At 43.7% G+C, this 23,198-nt stretch overlaps 1 protein-coding gene across 1 annotated transcript in view; it reads right to left on the bottom strand.

Moving 5' to 3' along the window:
* ADCY5 (adenylate cyclase 5) overlaps positions 1 to 23,198 on the bottom strand; it is a 220,975-nt gene continuing 197,777 nt past the window's right edge. The window contains exons 12-21 of the mRNA XM_072875014.1: positions 22,661 to 22,748; positions 15,971 to 16,087; positions 14,231 to 14,395; positions 11,803 to 11,978; positions 7,829 to 7,855; positions 6,850 to 6,982; positions 4,650 to 4,913; positions 4,111 to 4,315; positions 3,174 to 3,298; positions 1 to 1,670 (exon numbers count right to left, since the gene is read on the bottom strand). Coding sequence (XP_072731115.1) covers positions 1,542 to 1,670; positions 3,174 to 3,298; positions 4,111 to 4,315; positions 4,650 to 4,913; positions 6,850 to 6,982; positions 7,829 to 7,855; positions 11,803 to 11,978; positions 14,231 to 14,395; positions 15,971 to 16,087; positions 22,661 to 22,748 — 1,429 coding nt within the window. The 3' untranslated portion in view covers positions 1 to 1,541. The remainder of the gene's footprint in view (positions 1,671 to 3,173; positions 3,299 to 4,110; positions 4,316 to 4,649; positions 4,914 to 6,849; positions 6,983 to 7,828; positions 7,856 to 11,802; positions 11,979 to 14,230; positions 14,396 to 15,970; positions 16,088 to 22,660; positions 22,749 to 23,198) is intronic.

Here is a 23,198-nt window from a genome sequence, read left to right as displayed (position 1 = left end):
TTTGAAGGTCACCCACCTCATATACACACTTGCCATCATAACCTTTTTTTTGGAGATCACCTAATTCCTGAAAATTGAAAATCTGTGACTCAGTTTAAATAAGTGCCTACTACAGGAAAGTCAAGTCGATGCTGCAGTACATAGTTCCTTGTAATGTTAAATGGCAGTTACAATATCAGACAACTCTCATATCAGCAGGATTCTGTTAAGACCACCTATGAAAAATGATTTCTTTAAAAGAAAAGTTCAAATGAGCTTTTTTTTTTTCCTCTTCTTATAAGAGCTCCTGTTAGAGTTAGTTAGAAGATTTGCTTAGAGCTCTTTTTGACATGTTTGACTGATACTGTCTCAGTAGCTAAAACTCAAAGGTCCTGTTTCCACTTGTTAAGACGCCACCCTCCGCTTGAATGCTGCATGGAACAACTGTGTGACTACCGCGCTTTGTTTTTTCCTCTTCTTTGGGGTTGTAGATTTTTCTGGATTTTCATTTTAAAATGCATCTGATTCAGCCTGGAAACTCACACTTTGTTTGTTGTTGGTTGATTGTATAGTGATAATCTGAAAACTGCCAAGTCTGTAGTCAGAGTATTATGCACAAAAAAGTTACACAAAAGTCTACAGGTTATATACACCTCCCACCACACCTTGGTGTGGACAGCCTGCCTTCTAATTTATATATAATTTACAAAATATAGAATTTGGTATATCTGTTAGATCTCCATGTTTTCAATATTACAAAATAAAAAATACAAAAAAAACCACAACAAATTTCAGGGGAGTTCCCCCCACAAAGTGTCTCTTGTTTACATCTAGTCTTTCCCATGTAAACTGATATATACCAAAGAAGAGCACAGAAGACTTTTTAATAAATATGGTTGTAGAGCCATCTTTCTTTATCTCGCTCTTCCCCTTCCTCAGATGCGCCAGCCCCACTCAGAAGAGCAGTCATTTAGCCATGTAGAAGGGAAAAGAGGGGGCCAGGGCTATAATGTCTTTTCACACTAAAACATTACCGATGCCCTTCTAAAAGGCCTTTTTGTGTGCTGCAACAGTGGGTGTCAATTTTGAAAGCCCATTCAAAACAGCTAATAAAAGCACAGTGGTACACTTCAAATAGCTGGCAGTATGGGATGGAAACATTATGGGAGTGCAAATCCATTCCAAAATAATGCTTTGTAGTGAATCATACATTCCTTCAACCAAGTAAATGTTGTGTTGCGTCAATAAATACTTAAATAGCTTCTTATATCATCCTGTGATAGCAGCCTTTTTTCAAAATTCCAAATTCATGTCTTATCTGTGAACTCTGTAGTACACATCTTTGGTCGACTTAGCACTCAGCCAGGAACAACTCCAAGGTGGTTTCTTTCGATTGCCTTTCATGATGGGTGGCCAAAGAGCTTGCTGATACCAGCTCTAGAGTCACGGTGTGAAATTTCAACTGCGCTGCGTTTTCAGCTTCACTGCCAAAAAGTGATTCTTCTCCGATTCACAATCTTGTGTAATGCAAATTCCATCTTCGAGTGACGCTGCAATCAGTGCTAACTAATTGGAGGCCCTTCATTTAGAAAGTAGGTGGTCATTTCTCCTTTGCCTTTGACCTTAATGACCCCTCGATATTCCAGCTGATAGTTGTTGGCTGCTAAAACCTGGTACATGTCTGTGGTTACCTGCAGAATAAACAAAAGTCAGCAGATGCTTGTCATGCCTTCTATACAGTCTTTTCATTTGCTTTTGGAGTAATCCACGGACAAAATTAAAGTAGGCTCAACTATTTTGTTTCTAAGTCAGTCAGTCGACTTTTGCATATTGATCACTAACTAAAAGTTTGGCACAAGTTGCAGAACAAACACAACCTTGAGAAACTACAGAAATCACACACAGCACGCAACTGGGGGAAAACCACATTTTTCAAGGAGGTCACAGGATAAAAAGAAACAAATGAGTCACATTTTTAAAAACGCACCTGGCAGTTCAGTCTGCTCAGATGCATTCATTATATCACTGGAGTGGTAGCAGGAAAACAGATTAAACCTATTTTAAAAGTCCTCAAACATTACTTAGAAATTACACCGTGGATGTACAATTTAGGAGGAGTCAGTCAGGGGTTTCCTTCTATGAAGGAGAAGGCAGCGGGCAATGAGAAAGGCCGAACGAATGGAATACTCTAACCGGCATCCAAATTCTCTCTGCAGACGCCTTTCAAAAAATAATGACTTGTGCTGCAGAATAACAGAAGTTATTAGTCTTTAGACCAGATTTCCGGAGACATTTATTTATTACAATGTATTTTCTCCCCCTTTTTTCAGGTGGCTTTAAATATTTCCATTTCTGGCTTCCTATTGCTGTAACATTGCTGTGCTGATTTGCTTAACTAGAACGAAAAAAGTTCACAGACTATCTATCTCATAGGAAAGCTTAAAGGGTGTTGGATAAATATTGATCCAGTTAACTGACAGCTTAATTGGAAAGAAACAGCATGGCTTCCCCTCTTGGGTTTTACATCAGATACTCTAACTATTTTTATATCCCTTCAGTACTTTCCCAAGGAATGACAATGTGTTACTGTGGACATTGGCTCAGCATAAGCAGGACAGTGGAATTGAATCGCTGGAAAGGTCACTGTCTGAAGGCCAAGGAGATGTTTGATCACAAGACAGTTTCCATTAACCCCTTAAACCATCCTCTTTCTCTAGTTATGTATCCCCATCCCACTGATGCCTCGATCCTTGCTAGCCTCACAACACATATGGCATTGTGAACAGAGAAGTGATTTACAGACATATGTATCTGAATCAAGCCCTTGGAAAATAAAACAACCTACAGTTGCACGTAGCCAAACAGCAAAGCCGGCGGCATGAGTGAGTAAGCATCACAGCAGGACTGTGCTCATAATGCCAATGAAGCACTCGGGGAAGGAAACTCAGCTCAACGCTTCCACCCAGAACTAAACTGCAAGTTTTTTTGACCAAAGGCTGCAAAGTTGGTCAAGATTATAAGGCAAAACTTGATGGTACCATCAGCACTCCCCAGTTGGCTTTTCTTTCAGTACTGTGTAAGTAAATGTATGGCATAAAGGAATAAAATGAAACCAAAATTCCAATACTAATTACGTTTCAAAAGCTGTAAGTGACACAGGGCTGGCAATGTGAGTTTTCCAGTGAATTCCTTACCTGAATCCTGTCAGGCACACCTGTACTGTCCATTCGGCTGGCTACATTCACCGTGTTGCCCCATATGTCATACTGGGGTTTGCGTGCTCCTATCACCCCAGCTACGACAGGACCAATATTGAGGCCTGGAAGGGAGAGGAGAAATCCCGCAATGCTCAGAGCCATCACGTGTGAACCACATGAAGCTTGAGGCAAGTTACTTTTCAGACAAAAAAAACCATCCTGAAGTTGTTCACTGGTTCTAGCTGTGCTTTACTCTGACATGTAAAGCAACAGCCAAACTGTGGGGAAAGAAACTTTTGAAGAAAAGCTGGCTTCTTTGATCCATTATGCCTGTCTGACTGGCAGCACAGGCTGGATCTGCTCAATCCAGGGCTACTTTCCAGTACCAGATAACAGGATAAGGTTTATTTGCCATCCAGCTGCCAAGCAAACTGCTCACTTGGAAGTCAGCACACAGCTGCTGCAATGCTGAGCGCCTGCAAGACAGCAGCCTGGTGGCCTTCCAGAACAAATACCAAACGACATCCTCACATTTCTTCTCCTTTTTCTGTCTCTTTTTATTCTCTGACTTGAAAGACAATTTAATGTCCAAGAATGGCAGAGACGGGGACCACAGGGGGTGTGGGCAGGGAGCACATCACAGGCAAAATGAGCCCAAGCTCAACCACCATGTGAAAGTATGCTGTGGTAGGACCTTCTCTGCGCCAAGCTCGGTTGCCCAACTGCTTCTAATTCTCCAGGGAGCTGCAGTAATAATGCTGCTACCCTAACAAAACTGCTTTGATGTTTCAGAGAGGCCAAAGTGGTCACCAGGCACAAGACAATTAACATCACTGTACAGCTAAGGTACCATCTACGCTTTTTACTCTCCATAAAATCCCCAGCTCAGAATGACCTCTACCTATACTTAACCCTGTAAACACAGTGACGTTACCTATCTTCATCTGGAAGTTGTTGAATGAATGTTCATTGATGTATTTCATTTGGTCCATTAACCTCATGGCAAAATCAGCCAGAGCTTTGATATGTGTCTTCCCTTCCTTGTCGTAAGTGGAATCGTTGAGGCCTGATGCAGCCATGTATGTACTGCCGATGGTTTTGATCTTCTCCAGCTGCCGAAATTGGTCTTCACTTATTATCTGTTTCAGAAGAGCAAAAGAAACAAATAAATCTTGACAAACACATACATTCTGGTAATGTCCTTGCCATGTGTCCTCCCTTGGTAGAAGCACTACAAAGCACTGGACAGAGCCTCTACTACTCAAAGTATAGGAAGAAAGGGGATTAGATATTCGGAGGAGCAACAAGGGAATAGAAGGTATTTTAATGTGGAAAAAAAAGAGAATTAAAGACTTCTAGAGTGAGGAGAAATGAACCACGGCACAAGGATTCAATAAGCCACCTTCCTTCAGGAGCTCAGCAAAGCCCAACTAAACTCATTGATTCAGTTCACTCAGATTTTCTGCGACTTACTTCATCAAAATCAGCAATGATCTCATTGAGCAGTCTCAGACACTCCACCCCTTCGTTGTTGGCCTCCAGCTCCACGTAAAACTCTGAGAAGTTGCTTATGGAGGCGAACATGACAGCCACGCACTCACAGGACTGGTAGTACAGTTCATCATTTCGCCGCTCCTGAGCCAAGAAATGGGCTGCCACGTCCTTTGGCAAAATGTTGTGGAGGAGGCGTCTGTTATAGGCCTGCAGCTCCTCCATTTCTTCTTTCTCTTCAGTGGCCTAGTTTAGGAGGGAGAGAGACAGTGATGTGCTTACTCTTTTGGTAACGGCTCTAGGGAGGGAAAAAAAGCTGAAAATGAACTTGCAGGGAGGAAAGAAACAGAAGAAAGGGGGAAACTGCAAAGGAGGGCAGAACCAGAGAGACGCAGAAACGTGTTTTGCAGTGGAAGATGGTCTGTCTCTTTGTGTGCATATGTGGATGTAAAAGCAGGCACAGAATAACACCAAAATCCAATGTTGTTATATTTCTGGGCCCTGAATTGGGTAATCTGGACAAGGTCTGGTCTTTTTGGGGAACTCCACCGCCATCCCACCATCCACAAAAACACACATTTGGCTTTCCCAGTCAAGCACAACAGGTTTCAGGAGAACAAAGACAGCTCACCATTGCTAAAGTCTGAGGAGTGCATGAGTGGCATTGAATTATAATCTTCTCCCTGTACCCCCCAAACGCTCATGCAGCTAAATAAAAGGACCCTCCTTTTCCACAAGGTTTGCTGAGGTGCAATGATGGTCATGAAGTACAGTTACCATGGAGCCCATGAAACAGGCCCGTCCAACACTCTGGAGAGGACTTTTCACCAGCTTGTAAAGCCCGTGTCTCCTGTGGTAGTCAGGGTATGTCCGGGCAAAGGGAAACATGAGGAGGATGGGTTGTCTTGTTTCTGCGCTAATGGGTGTGGATTTGGGTTTAATGTTCAGATGGAACCAGAGCTTCAGGAAGGACGTACCTAGGAGGTACCTAGGACACCTAGGATGTACCTAGGCCTAGGTGACTAAAATAAAACAAGCATTTAGAGTTCACTAGATTAATCAGCTTCAGAACCAGATTTGATTTCTCTTTGCAGACTTGCATAGTACCAGCATTACCTCAATTCATTGCTTCTGGTTTGTAGGTAAAGGTACAGAGGTGTGTGTACTGATCACCTCTCTCTCCCTCATTACCTGATGGCAGCAGTATTTTCCCCCCCTTGTTTTACTTTTTGCCATTTTGAATATTTCTGAGCAAAGGAAAAAACAGGGTCAGGCAAGGCCTGGGGAAGGCGCAGCTGAGACAGGGGGTTGCACAGAGCGGTTCAGCTTACAGGAGCCCCGAAGAGCTGTCCGGTGTACAGCACCCTCCGCTTCAGCAGAGGCACCAGGCAAAACGTACAGCCTTTTGAAATGAGTATTCTTCAGATCTTTTTTTCCAATGACTTTTGTCATTGCTGGAGAGCTGGAGCCAAAAAAAGGAAAGACTTTCCTGGCACATTTGGGCCTTGGCGTGGACGAACACAGCTCAGCTATGAGGCAGAGCTGAGACCTCTCCTGCTTGCTTGAGAATCACATACAATGCCCCAACGTGAGTTGTGGGCACAAGTAGTGAAAACATTAACCCTGAACCCAGGGACAGGAGCACAGTGTGGCATTATCCGTAGTGTGTTGGTTATCCAGTACTGCAGCCTAGGGGCTAAGGAAGTCTGGATATCAAGCCAGTTCCGACTGCTTAACAAGAAAGTGAATGAAAATGCAAATGTGAATCTTTCACACCCCTGAACTGAAGCTCACTGAACCCTGGGAAACAATTCAGCAGTGAACATGGGCTTCTTATATTTACAAATCATGTTAGATTACAGGTTCCTGCAACAGTGACAGGCTCAGTTGCCCAAATTCATTAACCTCGATCTTCAGATCTGTAACCCTTTACTGTGGGACCATCCAAAGTGCATTTACAAGGAAACAAGGGGTTAAAGTAAATCACCAGGATAAGAAGCACTGAGTATGCAAAGTACCAAAAAGAGCAGAGCATTACTAGTATGCCCAGTTATATGCCAGATCCAGATTAAATTCAAAGGCACTCTATAACACTTCTCAACTCAATAGTGAATAGCTCAGTAGTTTTACATTAATGCCAATGACTATGTGTATTCCTCCAACACAGCAAACACCCACTAACCTGGAGTTTCCAGAGGAAATCAAGCCTTGCCGTGGATTCCACTTGCTGGGCGTGCAAGTACAGTGCCAGGACAAAGACGGTAATGATGACAGGGGTCACAATCTTCAGTGCGACTCGTGTCATCGCTGGAGAGCTGCAGCCAACGGAAGAGCAGAATTTCCCAGTTAGTCTCAGCATGGAGGAACACAGCTTAGCCACGCTCTGCAGTTCCCACTTTAAGGCTAACCAACCTCTGAAGAAAATGGCTTTTTTCTTTCCCCTCAAAGCATGTGTTGGTAAAGGGACAAACAATACCTGCAAAAAGCTGAGGACTTTGGCTCATAGGTGCTGGTTTCTAAAGCAGGACTTTGAAATTGGAAATTTAATCCAACTTCTTAAAAAGGGTTAACATCAATATAAAAGCCATTTTTTAGAGAATGGCTTTATATGCTCAGCCACCACTATGCTTGGCAAAACTGAAATGCTGACAGTTCTTCAGACCGTATTCACTGTGTCTCCTGCACTGGCTTCCCCAGCCTCCTAACTCTGGAACTGTTCTACACTTACTGCTTCTCTAATTAGTAACTTCTTAACGGCCTTTGTTTTGTAAGTATTCTATAAGCTGAAAAGAGCACTATGACACAGTCCCATCCCTTCTGACAAGCAAGTAAATAAAACCTGTTTGATCTGAAACATAGAGTTTTACAGTATGAAAATATTATTTTGATAAAACCTTTGACTTGTAATTGCAAGTAAGCTCTACGAGATGCTCTAAAAAGCAAGTCGACATAGGTCCCACAGGAAAGAGGATGCTCTGAGCGTAGCTATACATACAGAAGGGCAATACTCAGTCCACTTAGGGCATTTGCAGCAGCTCACAGCAATGTGTAGTCAAATACCAGACACTGCTGGTGAGTCAACATGCTGATATTGCACCTTGTGAACAGAAAATGCCTACCAACAAAACCCCATAACAATATTTCATGCCGAAGTGACTCACCATGGTAACGTTGCATTTACAGACATGCTGAAAAAAAACCACAAACACAAAGTTAGTAGAGTGTTTGGCTCCCTCCAGCAGTTGTCTTTCTGCACCTCATTCAACAGCACCTCTGCAATGTGGCACCTCTAACACTGTGTGGGGCTATAGCCCTTTTAAAGCGGAAAACTACAAAAAGATTGGGGGGGAGGTCGTCTGAGCTACACTCAAAAATCCAGAGTGATGGTGCAACACGGTTAATGTGGTTAAAACATCTAAGAAGCATTAAGAGTCAGAGAATCATTTGGGATTTTAATGTCAGCGTGGGATGCTTAGCAAATGCTTGTGCATCCGTCACTACTTCATTAGGTCGGGCTGGAAAATTTGATCTAAAGAAGGAAGCTTAGGCTAATATCTTGTGAGGGATAGCTCCTCTCTTCCCCAATTATTGTAGCATGGAAATGTGTTTAATTCCTTTAACTCTAGCACTACTCCTTCTGCAAGTTGCTCATCTCCAGTGCTGTGCCTAGCTATGGGTACGGCACACGAGTGCACTACAGAAAACCCTTATGCGGATTGCTATTACTATTCACAATACTGCAAAGTATTGTATGAAGCAGAGCTGCTGAAGAAGATGGAGGGTGTGCTTTTCTCACAGTGAAAGGATGGAAAGGAGCTTTCTGGTAGGTAGTAGCTGTCTGAGTTCCTGCCTGATTGATTGCTTAACGCTGCTGGGTTTCTTCTCAAGTGTGGGTGGAATATTAGGTGGCTGAGAACCATGTATGTGGATCTTTTAAAACACTATTTAAATGGAAAGAAAGAGATCAGTGGTAAAATTACTGTAGTGTCATTGATGCAATTACAGCTTTGCATCTACTAATGTGATACATCTTTAGCCTGAGAATCTCACAGCTGTCTCGAGAGCTTCAGGCCACAGTTTTCTGGGGCTGGGGGGAACCTCTCGCTACGGAATCAGAGATACAAATAATCAAAATTGAAATAGCCAAGGGAGGCTAACTGGGCATAAAATTTAAAAAATAAAAGCATAGTGACTCTAACCTTGTTTGTTCTGAGACATTTTTTGCAGTTCTGAGCATGGAATTTCTTCTGACACGGATTCTGCAACCCACTGTTGCACATGATCTATTGCACAGCCTCTTGACCAGCTCCAGCACTGAACATGTCTGCTTGGACGTGGACCCAGTTTGGGAACCCTGGGGACAGTGACTCCCACACTAAAGACTGGATCTAGTTGGAGTTGGAGACACTTCCCACATGCAGCATGATCCCCCTACTCCCCTAAATCACTACCTGGCCAAGGATGACCGACTGCCCCCCATTATCACTCTGTCTTATGTGGGAGCATGGCAGATCTGACCCTCTGTACTGGGGCTGCAGCTCACTGTGGGTGTTAGGCTTGCTCTAAAATCTTCAGCAGAGACTATGAAATGCAGCAAACCCAGTATTTACAATAATGCTTTGGATAAGTGAAAATGCCCAACGCAAGCAATAATGGCGTTACATTGGTAGGTTGCTCCCCCATGGGACACCCATTTACAGTAGCAGATGGCTCTTTAATTACTGGAAGGTAACACAGAGAGAAGCTTGCTAAACACACTCCGCTCAAGTTAAGTGCACATTTTTAGCAGGAAAGGTGGTTGATTTTGGGGACAGCTCCCATAGGACAGGAGCATCTCCCTTCTCCCAGGATGCCAAGGACAGACAGCCCTCTAAATCACAAACCACAGCTCGAACAGAAATGATGGGCTTGATGAATAAATCACCGGGCAAAGCTCTTTGGGCTCCACTATGCAGGAACTCAACTTAGAAGATCACACTGGTCCACCACATCTTTAAAACCAATGCATTTAGTTTTATCTTCTGCATAAGGAAGAGGTAATATGGCAGTAGCTCTGTGCATCCAGTTATACTTCATGTGTCACCACGCTGGTGTGTTGCTGCAGCCAAGTCTAGCAACTCCCAACGTGCTATAATCAGCCTTTCAGTTGCTTGCATGCTGGGTTGGTTTGTACACAGAAGTGTGAAGTGACATCTGCATCACTTCTAATTAGTCAGAGTACCACAATGGCTGCAGAGCAGACAGTAATTATGTACCTACAACCGGCACCCAATTAAAGTAGTATGAGGTCATGTTGGTTTTTTTTTAATATCAGCTGGACAATAAGGTACATCTCTGAACTGTGTGCTACATGCTGAGCTCCCATTTCCCACAACACACAAATGGACTGCCAGACATTGGGACAATAAATAGCTGTCCATGGAGCTCCCGAGACAAAACAAGTACATTTAGTTAGAGATAATATAGCATCATGGAAAGCTATTTCTGGGAAAACATGCTAACCTGCTCCATTTTATTACTGACATTTTGATTGTGAAGTGACGTAAATTATACTTTTAAGTGCTGTAATTTCGCTTAGTGCTTGACTTACAAGAATGAAATGATATTTGGGATATAAAATGCTTTTATTTCTCTAATTGTGTTAGAAAATGTTAAATAGCTTCTGCTGTTGGAATACATAACATCTGCAAAAAAAGGAAGGAAACCTCATTTTCCCCATACCTCCACAGAAAGCTCCATGGGCTTTCCTACATAATTTCATTCGCTTGAGTTAACAAAATAATTTAAGTGCTTACTGCCAATGGCAGTAAAAGCCATACCTCCATTAATTATTACTGGGCACACAGGAATGCTAAAACCATGGAATTTTTATGTGAAGGACAGAAGTAACCAGGTGCATCTGGCTTGAAGGGGTTAATGACCATCAAGAAATCTGAGCAACTACACAAGCTATTTCATAACCTACAAGATAGCACTGGGAAGAACCATGGGAATCTTCTCAACCACCCTCCTGTCCAAGACAGGAGCAACCACAGCTATGATCCTTGACAAATGTTTCACCTGAATTGGTGCTTTCTAGATCTCTGATTGTTCTTTGCTGCTCTGGACTCTCCACTATCGTGAACTGCCTTCCTGCCCCAAACTGGAAAACATATTCCAGGTTAGGCCTTCCCACTCCTGAGCAGAGCAATGGTCTACTTCTCAAGTCTTACAGGCAACTCTCCTTGTTATACATCCTAGCATCGTGTTCACCTTTAGACAACACCATGATTTTATTGACTCACATTCAAGTACAATTGTTGCCTACAGAGGGAAATCATCAAAACAAGTAGTTAACACAGCAATGCAACTCCCAGTGAGAAATGAAACTTGTGGAGGAGGGCGGGTTTGCGGATGTGCCAGATTCCCCTCCCTGGCGTGACCTTCAGGAGAGGGGTAACCATGTCAGTGGAAAGAGCTTGCCACCACAATTAATGTGTGACCTGGTGATGACGAACTACCTTTTGTAAGTAAAAGGGCAACTGCCTACTCCCACTTAGCCCAGGCCCTTCTGCTGGGAATTGTGCTGAGACCAGCTGTGATACTGGCTTTTCAAATGCAGACACGTGTCCAACAGCAACTGTCAGGAGATCACTAGCCAAACATCAAACACCACCATTCCACCACCCCAACGTGGGTTTGATATACCAGATGTCTGAACACCTCTGTGGTTCGTTATCACATCCCTGAGCCAGCTCAAGTTTGTTGGAGGTTTTTTTTCTCTTTTTTTGAGAAAAGACATTTCTATATTGGGAGTGTAATACCAGAAGAAGTGAGAATGACTAACTACAGCTCCCCATTTCTGGAAGAAAAAGAAATACAGATCCACTCTGATTCCACTTATATTTTGTTATTAATAGATAGTTCATTAGTCAAGTTCCATATTAAAAAGATCTTAAAGGGAACTGTGTTCTCCTACTCTTCAGAGGTGGAGAGCAGCACTGACAAAGCCTTTAGTTTACAGCCATGCCTTCTCTGGTATCATACGCTTCCCTTGCTTGCACCACAGCCTCGGAGCTCCCGTCCACCTAATGCCACACTGAAATCATTGGGTGAAAGAAATCAGGTGAAGATTTCAGAAGTGAAAGGCACTTACTAGGTGTTAGCTGTAACCAGGAGATCTGCATTGTCAAAAAGGTTGACCCCTGGCACTTCCACAATGAGAACATATATAAATTCAATGATTAACATAAGGATCAGTTTTCCAATACAGCTGATCTGAAGGAACACAGAGCAGGCCAGGAGACTCAATAAGACACTGTAGGTAAAGTACTGTATAAAGACAAAAAGGGGAAAAAAAACAGGAGAGAGATGAATGTCAGCTGGATAAATCAAAACTGAAAACAAAGGAAACTAAATAGAGGGATAGAAAAGGATTGGGAGTTATGTAATTGAGCTGACTGAACACGGAAACCTGAGGCTGCCTGTGGGATTCTCCCACGTTACAGGAGATTTAAGTGTTAAAACTGAACCGATGGAGAGGAAAACTCTTGCATTCTTCATCAGGCGTTATTTGCTTTACACTCGAGAGGCATAGGGCTCACAGCTGTATACCCAAGGTTGTGATGTAGGTTTGCCCTGGCCACAGTTACTGAATTAGCAGAAAGCATCAGCCAGTTATGCTGGAATACTTCTGGACTTGAATTCACATATCTGCACGATATACAGGACCGAGGGTATTAGCAATTCACACCCCCAGGACAGATACCCACTTGAGGCCAGTTGGAAAGTATTGCCCCTGCTGATGTGACACACTGAATCCATCGGCAAGATACAGGCTGGGCAAACTTCTACCAATGCCCAACACGATGATCATTTTTTCTGCCAGCAGTTGCAGAAGCGTGCGCGTGTGTGGTAGTGGAGCCCTCTGCCACACCTGGGTGGGGCAGCAACTTCTCCCACTCTGAGAGCTGAATGTTTAGCATGCCAGTGTTTTCAAATGTGATTGCACACTGCAGGTGCCATTTATGGCTCCTGGGAAAGCTAGCATGGATGTAAAATGAAGACAGGCATGTTATCCAGCTCATCACCTTCCTGCTGTCAAATCTGTGAAGATTTAAGCTTCTACTCTGTCTGGACAGGCCTATTTCTGGCAAAAAAACTGTATCAGATGCCTGAGGCAATCCATCCTTTCAGTTAAAAGCAAGCCCTAGTTGAAGTAGAAATATGCTTATGTTCTGAGCTCATTTATTAGTAGTTAATCGCTAATATATTAAATTAGAGAAAATAACTTGTACAGCTTGTAACTTGACTCTTCAGTTTCTGTAAGTTCCCTGTGGCTGAGGGGTAGGATCCCACCATCTCCTGAAAGCACACGGGGAGCAACAGACAATGCCTGTACCAGATCCACCATCTCCCCTGCAGAGCACTGGGGAGGGACTCCTCACTTCTTAGCCCACTGACCGGCAGGACCTGGCTCAAGGGTGCCATAGCATCCTCAGCATGCAAAATAGTTGTTCCTCATTGCTTAAAATCCCTCTCTGTCCGGAATCAGCACTCCTGACAACCTCATGATGGGCACAGAATATTTCTAGTTCTCCATTGTGCCAGATTTTGCTGCTGGGTCTTTCTGCGGACATACTAAGAGCCTTTGCAGGGTTGAAAGTCACAGTAATGGTGGTCTCAGAAACCTCACTGAATCAGACAGGGACCATATCCGTGTTAGGTTAAATAGAAATAGGTTCAGTGGGATACCAGGCCTTTCAGCAGCACCTTGGACATTTGGATGATAACGTATCAGTCATAAATCTGTCCCAGGTCCCCATAAACCCAGATGACCTTGACATAAATTCTGCCCCCACCCTACATAGACTTTTTTCCTTTTCAGTTTCCAGTAGACAACACACGTAATGGCTGTGACCTAAAAACTCAGAGAAAGGTCTTGAATAGCTATGCAAAAACATGATTTTTTTTTTTTTTGGCAAAGTATTCTACCAGTGTGTAAAAAATATTTGGGTTTTTTTTTGCCATTAGAAGTATTTTTATTTTTTTTAAACAAGTTGTTCTGAAGAGGTAGGATTTGCATTTGCAAATTGAAGCAGACCACTATCAGGGCTGCTAACCTGTCTGAGGCCAGAACCTACTATACCTAGTGAAAGAATATATAAGCAAAGTTTTTCATCAGGACATAAAACAAGGGAGGGAAGGGTTAAATCTATGACTAGACACTGATTTTCAGTGAACTGATTTTCAAGTAACACTGAGCACCCACAAACTCCTTTGAAATGACTTGCAGTTCTGCATGCTATTAAGGACTTCATGGAGAAAGGCCATTTCTCCTGCTACAGGCAGGATCCAACAGTTATAAAAGCCTACTGATTATTCAGCCCTGAAGGAACTTAAACATTAATGTGGACTCATGATAATAACTTCAGACACTTAAGTTTGTGCGTAGTAGCCTGTGTCAGTCCTATAACGTCAGTCAGGAGCAACCTTGCTTTCCTCTGAATCACTGAGATTTATCACACAGGTTTTATAGCTCCTTCTCAGATCAAGCTCTGCAACCCATTTTTTTCAAGCGATACCTCTGGAAAGTTGCAGTTGGGCAAAGGACTGTCACAGAATCCCTGCAAGGTGCCCAGGCTGTAGTTGGAAGTCAGGTTGCTGATAAGGCATATGTCCACCCGGTCAGGAGTGATGTTGTATTCTGCAGCCATGCAGCTGGCAAGATCCACAGTGCTGCACATGAACTGAAGAAAAAGACGGTATTAAACTCAACAGCATAGAGAAGGAAAAAAAGTAGTTTGCATCACTTAAAAAGCCCCTTGGAAATGGCTGTAGCAATGTGAAAAATATGCAAAAATGAAATCACCAGCTTATGTTTTATTGCATGTGCAATGGCTGTGTTTTTTCTTCCCCCAAATATTAATTAATGAAATCCAGGCTGTGCACTCTGGAAAGCTAGTTTCGTGCTCAACTTCACGTACAACTTCATGTCTGAAGGTTCACAGGCGGGGGGCTGTAGATATTACACATACAAATATATCCCACTGTCTGTGATAAGGTCCTGGTGTTGCTCTGTTTCTGTGGATGGGAATTTCTGAGCTGATAACTTTCCTCTGCCATCTCTAAAGCTTCTGCTGTGGGTACTTCTACAGGGAAGATTTTAGCAGCAAGGCTCAAAGGCTGATCTGCTATGTTATGCTGAGGAAGCAGCAGAGGCCCATTCTGATCTCCTCCACGTGCTGCTCCGTTTGTCCATTTTGCTAATTTTTACACTAAGCAGTTCACGAATGCAAAGAATGACACATTATGCAGAAAAACAAAGCTCTCATTTCTGTGTGGTGTGCAGCAACCCACACCAGCTCTTTGCAGGTGACTAGGGGGGAAAGCGGTGGGGTGTCGATGCCACTGAGCTAGCGACTCCCATTCAAGTACCTCAACAGAGCATAAAATTGTTCCTAAATCTCCACTATGTGTATTGGGAAGCTGAGGCAAGAGCAAGTAGTGGTCTGATTTTTAGGCGTTTAAGCCTCTCCATGCCAGTGTAGTCAGCACTGCCCTAGCTGAGGCCATAACTGAGAGGAGCAGAGGGCCATGTGAAGTCTTTGTAGCTACCTCCAAGCTCAGGGCTTTAACCCCAGGCCCATCTTTCCTCCCCCCCCCCCAAAAAAAAAAAAGAAATAGATGTATGCAAGGTAGAGAATATTCAAGTGGTTTCTTTAAAATACATTCAGCCTTCAAGCCATTTGTACAAGTGAGAAACCAGCAGCCGCAGGATCCTAGAGAACAGCCCACCTCTCTCCAAGTCTGAAATCAGCAGCGGCGTTTGAATGCAAAGCTAGACCAACCCCAGTCCCAAAAGTGCAACTCAAAGTAAAGTCTTCACAGTCCCTGTTAGATGATTTCTGCACTCGGAGCAGGATGCAGCACCGTGCAGAAGGCCAGCACAAAGCCTATGCAACACTTAAGTCCCACTCAATATTGTGGGAGTTATATGACGCATCGGCCTTGTGCTGGCCCTTCACGCAGGGGTATGCTTCAGTCTTGGCTTGGTACTTGGTACTTGGAGCAGAAGCATTTAAAGAATCAGAAAAGAACATGGGCACAAATCGGAGCCAGGCATAGCATTGGCTATAGGGATGCAGTTGTCAGGCTCCCATTTCTTTTCTGTGCCCAAACAGCAAAAGGAAACTGACCTCAGATGCTGTAAGCATTAGGCAGCATTGCATTAAACCCAGTGGTTGTAAGGGTTACGATGCTGCAGAGCACCAATAAGAAAACTATGCAGAACCGAGTGAGTCAAAAGGAAATCATGCACATACCACGTTGACAAAGGCAGATAGAAAAACCAGGATAATGGCAAAGACTCCAACTAAGGTACTATTGGTCCTGGACTGTACAATCTTCCTAGAAAGAGTCTGGAGTGGAGCTGGGAAAAGCTGCATGTGGAAAAAAAAAGGATTAAATAAGCATGTAAAATCATTGCTTGTTTTACAGATTACAACCTGCAATTGAGCTGCCCGCATCCTTCAGCGCGGCGTCTATGTGGATGCTGCATGGGGGTCAGAGAATGGTGATGGGGGATGGTGGCTCCGGCACAAGGGTGAGCAGGAACGTGACTGCCTTGTGGCAGCAGGCCCAGCTGGCTCACCAAATCTACTTAGTCCTTCCTAATGGGAATGATGGCTCCTGAGCCGAGATAGCATGGCTTGCAGGGCTGTGCTCATCCTGTCGTGAGAAGCAAACCACAAGCCATCTGTAACTGAAATAGCCAGGAGCTCGAGCCTGTAAATTACTGGATCAAAAATTTTAAAAAGCAGAAATGAAAAAATACATGTCCTTTGATCACAAAGGTGTATCATAGGACTTTCTGGTGCCATTTCAGAAACAGACTGTTAAAAAGCCCAGGCTAGTCTCATGATCTGTCAGACCCTGGGTGAAAGGCGCTGGAGAAATCAGCTGGCCTCGTCTGGTCTATGGCACTCGGCACCACAGACAGACGGGGCTAAAAATAACTGCTGGTGAGGGCGATCACAGAGCTCCCCTAGACAGACTGTCCCAGTGATTCACTACTATCAGAGCTAGAAGCTTTCTTCTAATTGCTTTCTGACTGCAGGCCACCAGCATGCTTTGCTTTAGGTGCTGCATCATATTACGGGTAGAAACAGTCTCCATGTTAAAGCAGAGACTAACCAGACGGCCTTTGCAGCAGTGGTCACCCCTCAGCATCGCACGAGGCCTCCTTGCATTGCATTAGCTACAAGAGAAGTCCAGAAGACAATGAAATCAACCCTTTCTCTTCATGTGCCACCACCGTCCCAGTGCCAGCTCACGGCTGGAGCAATGAGAGGTGGACGCCAGGAAACCCTTGTGCACCGACACCCTCCCGCTGGGGAGCATCGGCCCCGCAGTGCGCTTCCCCTCCACGCCATCGTGCCGGGGCAGAGGGGCTCTGCTGAAGGCTACCAAAGTTTTCTCCAGAACCTAACTCTCCTTTCCCTACCAGCATGCTGCATGAATAACCAAGCCACTAGAGGGTATTTTTAGAGACACAAAGAAGCTAGCAGCGCAGCAACACGGCACTGCAATTTAACTATGACTAATGTTTCTATTAAAAGTCTTGCTTTTCCCTTTTATCCTTCACTTTTACATCTTCAGAGATGCAACATTCTGTCAGTGCATAGCTTCCCACACAGCAGTCCTACAACGTAATTACAAAGTGTTTGAATGGCCAAAGCACTGATTAGCTGGTGACTTTTACAGAGGGAGAGAGAGGTTGTAGCAAGAGTTTTGAAAGAGCTGGTTTCACCTGCTGCCAGCACACACACACAAAAATCCAGCTAACACCAGGTGAGAGGAGAGAGCAAGGCTCTGTGGGGGACAGGAGGAAAGGGGAAATCAGGGTTATGACTTATTTGCACTGAAGGAGGATTGATTGAAATTCACTGAAAGCTTATGCAATCCTTCAGGCTCATGCAGCCACTGTAAAACAAAGCAAAACACCTCTCTCTCAGAAATAAACCTTGCTGATATAGAAATCCTCAGCTCTGTTGATAAGCCATGAACCAAAATATCTCCTTGCCCTACCATGTCCAGCTGCTTCCATGCAGACATCAGCTAGCAGATCCCTACCAGCTTTGGGATGTGGGAAATACCATGGGGCTTTCCTCCGCTCTAACCTTTATAGGATTTGGAGGGAGAAGGAGGATTTGTGCTGCATTTAGACAGTTTTCCCACTAGATTAGAGCAGGACAGGTTTTCCTGCCACCCCTTTGTTTAGCCCTCAAGGCCAAGCTCCACAAAGGTATGCATGGACCTAACCTCCTTCTGTAATCTCTGGGAAATCAGGCACCTAAATAAAACTTGGGAGTGCTTTGTTGTAGATCTTGGCTCAAGCCCCTGCTGCCAACGATCCTAAAAAAGCCTGACTTTGAACCAAGCCTGAGATATCAAGCAAAGCTATCAGTGGAAGACTTAAATTCTAATGAAAACATGTTTTCTTTGTATTAATCTTGGTTCTCATTACTTTGCAAACTAGGGAAAATTTTAGGTCAGTAAACAAGTACAGCTGGAAAAAGTCCTGAAGAGGAAACAAATGCCAAAAACCATAGGAGGTCAGGATTGCAATAGAGAGCGCAACAGCAGAGCCGTGCCGCATATCTGAGGAACCTCTGCCTTGCGAACAACATTCGTGGAGGCTCTATAACATAAGTAATGCTCTCCCCATTTCACAGAGGCAGATAAAGACCAGGAATACTTGCAGCTTGGAGGACTTCCATGATAAAAATGGGGGACCTGTCTCAGCTCTGACAGTTCAGCTCCACTCTAGCAATGTTCCCTCTATAAAAACATCCACAAGTCAGGGGTATAACAAAAAAGAAGAAAAAAGAAAAGAAGATGACTTCCCCTCCCATTCTCCAATAAAATAAAATCCCTTCAGTCCTAGGAAAAGAAGCAAAACATCTGGATGTTATAGTACAGTGAAAATCCGTGCACTGTTGCTGGTTAGCCCATTGGTTTGTGCTGTCTGACACCATTTACTCCTCTTAATAAGACTCAAATCTTGCCTGAGTGAAGAACAGGACAAGGGAAGATCTGACGAAACGGCAACTCTAAGCCTGCACATGCACTACTGAGAACAGGGGCTGAAAGAAAGGACGTGATCCATTTGGGCAGCCAAGATTTATGTTTAGGTTGCCACACAAGCTTGAGGTCACTCATTAGTGCTCTTAAAATGTAAAAAAAAGGTAAAGAAAAGTAACCACAGTGAGAAAAAGGAAATTGGATTGTCCAGTCGATTCCAGTTCATTCTGAATCAAAATGCATAAATGCTGCTGGAAGACATTACCTCCCAGAAGAGAGAGGCTCTGAAAGCATGCAGATACCAATGAATATAGAAGGGGGAGGTAGGGCACTGTTGTACAGGCAGAAGTCTGAATTTAAAAAGCGATCCAACAAGTACTAGTGTTACACACCCTCCACAACCTCCAGTCATTTGCATGACAAAAATACACTAAATAGAAACTGTACTTTGCAGTAACAGCTGATCACAGACAGAAGAGTAATATTTCTCCTTTTTGTCTTCTTAACATATATTGTGGACATGGAAAACTGCTTAGATAATTGCTGTTGTGTTGTGAGACGAAAAAAACTATGAGGTCTTTAAGTTCTGATTTTTCAATTTGTAATAAAAGCCTTTGAGTCATTCTGAAGTACATTAAGATGCTTCTGGGGTAAAAGACATCTCCAGGCAACTTAATGTTGCAAGTCCATTTATGTAATTTATTTCACAGTGATTTATTTGTCTATTAAAAAAGTACAGTTTTCAGAGGTATTTTTTCCCCTGCTTGAGAAAAAAACCAAACACTTTAGGAGCATCTAGACCAGCTTTGGGAGGCACAGAAACAGGTAGGCAAGGTGCACCTATTAAGCTGCAGAAAAACTTATTTTCTCATAAAGGATAACTTGAAATTTCTCTCATATGTGCTCTGAGAAACATGCAAGAAGTTGAATTCCACACAGCAGTGTAGATACCAGAAGTTAAGGATTTTAAGAATAAATACAAACTTGGTAAGTTAGTAGCAAAACAGATGTCTGTCAGTGGAGTATTTGTGAAGGGACCCTGGTTCCCATGACCTTAGGCTCTATTGGGAAGGAACACCATCTCGCAGTGGCCAAGTCTTCATGGAGCATCAAAGTGAAGAACTGGAACTCTCTTGTTTATTACAGCTGAAGAAACTTGGAAAGCCAAGCTGGCTGCGTTGGCAGTTCCAGGATCAACTTCTAGTCCGTGGAGAATTTTATTGTGGAAGATAATAATGACAGCAAAAGAAAATAAAACATGTTCAAGCTGTCCAGAAAGAGCCTGCTGGCCACTGTCAAAGCCAGAGATGGAGAGGCCAAAACAGGGAAGGAAAATCTCACATGAAAGTTGGAAAGAGGAAGAAAAAAAGAGTCACTTATCACGTAACAGCACAGCAAACAGGCAAAAGTTACCCTTGTGCTGATATCCTGGGGTGGACATCTGCTTTCCAACTTTGTGTGGAATGAACCATTGGTATGTAAAACACATGCTCTCCTATCCCACATCCGAGTGTGAAACAAAACAAACAACGCTGACATCCCTGTGTCTTAAAATTTCATCTAAAGGATCTGTAAAAGTGTCTTCCTTCTGCATATGTGTAAAAATGCTTCCTGGAGCAATGTGGAGTACAGAAATAAAGTAACACCCCTTAACCAAGGGCTGGGTAAACCCATTGCTTAAAAAACTCTGACTTGAAACGCCAAAATCTTTAATGACAGAAGCAGGCTGCAGCTCCTGGAAGCTGCTGCCATCAGACAGGTAGCTGACAAGCTAGAAGTACCCATCCCCTAAACAAGCCATCTCGTAATCAGATGTTGTCAGCAGAGGCTAATCTGGAGCACTAAAAAAGGGCTAATCAAAAAGGTACTGGAGCTAGAAGGCCCGATATTTTCAATATTTGCAATCTGTGCACAGAAGGCACCAGCCACACTGAATGTTATACATAAACACCTTATGGGCCTGGGCCAACATGCTGAACACTCACTTTTGGAAATACCAGGAGCTTCATAAAATCCCATTAAATTCTGATGTTAGTCTGAAGTCCCTCTGATGTCTTGTGTTTCCAGGGCCTGTGCACTGCGGTCAGCCTAAAAACAGTGGCAGGCACCACTGAATGGACCTCTTCTACAGGAATTTGGAAGATCAAGGCAAAGAAAGCAAGACTGAACACCTGCCTAGGGTCACGGGGACTGAAAAATCTTGTGTGCGCCTTTTACATTAATTGTTAATTAAGATCAGTAATAATATTAAACCCAAAAGCCCAAACCAAAACCACAACCTTTGAATGATGACAGAAGAAATGAGTGCTGCTGTCAGTATGTGGAAGCAACCTAAGCCCGTAAAAGCCAGTGGGTGACAAACAGCTGTGTGCCTTGAAATCCGTCTGGTTGCAAGTCAGCCAGCTCGAATGCTTCAGAGGTCTGGGTCTGCCACAGCTCTTGCCCCAATATTTGCACAGCACCAGTAGAGCTGGTGTGCTGGTGTGGCTCTGCATGGCTGGCAGTGCGCTGGGATGTTGCTGCTGGTGGCACAGCAGCATAAGTAGGCTCCAGCACAGCTCTGCACCAAGTTTCCAAGTCCTTTGTGGCTGTCACCAAAAGCTTTCCACATTGGTTGTTAATTAACTGCTAGTCACATTAACTGCTGATACGAGTTTACAAACTAATGACAGTCAGTAGCATCCTCACATACAACGGACACACCAAGTGCAACCAGGCATCTTTGGGTACCGTTCCCCAGCTCAAGGGACCCAAGCCTTCCTATTAGCACTGTTATTTCTGACTTGTAGTTCTCATTGCTGGTAAACAAGCAGGACGAACGGGATGCGCGCTCGTGAACTAGGTTCTCTTTAAAATTGTCATAAGCCCAAGGGAAGCCCCGTGAGTGAGTTGTTAAGTTCAAATATAACCTGAAGCTTCTTTCACTGGGAACAGTTTGTAGCTCTTATTAAATGTGAAGGCAAAGCTTAATTCTCCAAATCTAACTTTCAAAAATCAAAAAGACATGAAAGGTGCAAGTCTGTCAAGAGCACCCACATCCAGCTGTTGAAAATGGCACAGAGAAGATAATTAAAGTGAGGCTGATCTGCCTGACATAATCCATTACCCCACTGTTTCTTCTGCAGGAAATATAATGCTCCTGAGCTACTTTATTCCAGGCTCTGAGGAGCAAAGCTGAGCTTGGGCTAAGGAGCCTGAATCTGAACATTTTCCACGTTCAGACACTGCTAGACTGCAAGGATCCCCAAAACTGCAAATACAATCAACTAGCATCAACATTTTAATACAAATACCTTTGAGTGAAAAAGATGAGCACACCATGCTTCCCAAAGCACTGACTGCCAACTTACTACAGAATGCCAGGAAGAATTAATACGTTTTCAGATTTCACACAACGTATTTCTTCGCTTAACAAAATGACTTACAAGAAAGAGCCTACCGAATGTTGTAAGCTCTGTACACTCATCTGAGAAAAGCTGATAAACTTCTATATGTTTACAGCTTTTACTTCCCCCAGGACATTCTTCCTTGATGATACTCTGCTTCTGATTATCTGCCTACCCAAACATGCATATGCAGCAGGGGCCAGTACACAGGCGACTCCGCAGGAAGTTTACAGGGAGGAAACGAATGGTCAGTGTTTTGTTCCACATTGGGAAATGTATTCTTCTTATATCAATATGGGAGTGCCTGCAGGGGACTTAATAGACATGCAGATCCACACAGTGATTACTTCTCGCTGAGCTAAAGAGATGCAAACCCTAACATCTGTTTGCAGTTCATTCTGTCTTATCAAAGGCTTTTTCTGTAACCCTTATCACATAGTGTGGAAAGGATGGCTAACAAAACATGCTCTGTTAGCTGAAGAAACAGACTGCTGATCCAGTTAGCTTAGGCAAAGGACTCTACAAAGAAACCACAGTACTCACCTTTACACAGGAGTAAATGACCGAAACAAACACCACTGTGGTCAGGATCAGGAAACAGGTCAGGTAAAAACCCAGCATAAATGTAGAGCTGAAATCAAGGAGATTTTTTTTAAATGCACGTGATATAGAATAGCTACAGCTCTGCTCTCCAGAACATGACATTTGTACAAGCTATGACACACTGCACAGGCTTTCCAATTAGGACAGCGGTAGGAGATAAGAGGTGCCTTGAATACCAACAGATACTCCGTCCTACTTTGAATTACTCACGCAGGCTGCAGAGCAGAGAATACTGCATCTTTTACAGCAATCACCTTCCTGCCGGGGTGACAGCAGAAGGACTGAGAAATATTTCATGTGCTAGAGGAGCTGATAGAACAATTTGTTATGGCGGGTCGGCCCCCGGCTGGCTGTGGGCAGGAGACCCCTGGGAAGGAAAGCATGCTGAGCGCTGCAGGGCAGCCAAGTGGGAATAGCCTCAATGGGAACAGCTGCCCATCCTTGCTGTGCACAGGGAACGTCTGTGCTGCACCATCCT

This window comes from Ciconia boyciana, chromosome 10 (genome assembly GCF_034638445.1).
Source record: "Ciconia boyciana chromosome 10, ASM3463844v1, whole genome shotgun sequence".
NCBI lineage: Eukaryota > Metazoa > Chordata > Aves > Ciconiiformes > Ciconiidae > Ciconia > Ciconia boyciana.
Note: the sequence above shows the minus strand (reverse complement) of the source record. Positions and strands in the feature narration are given on the sequence as shown.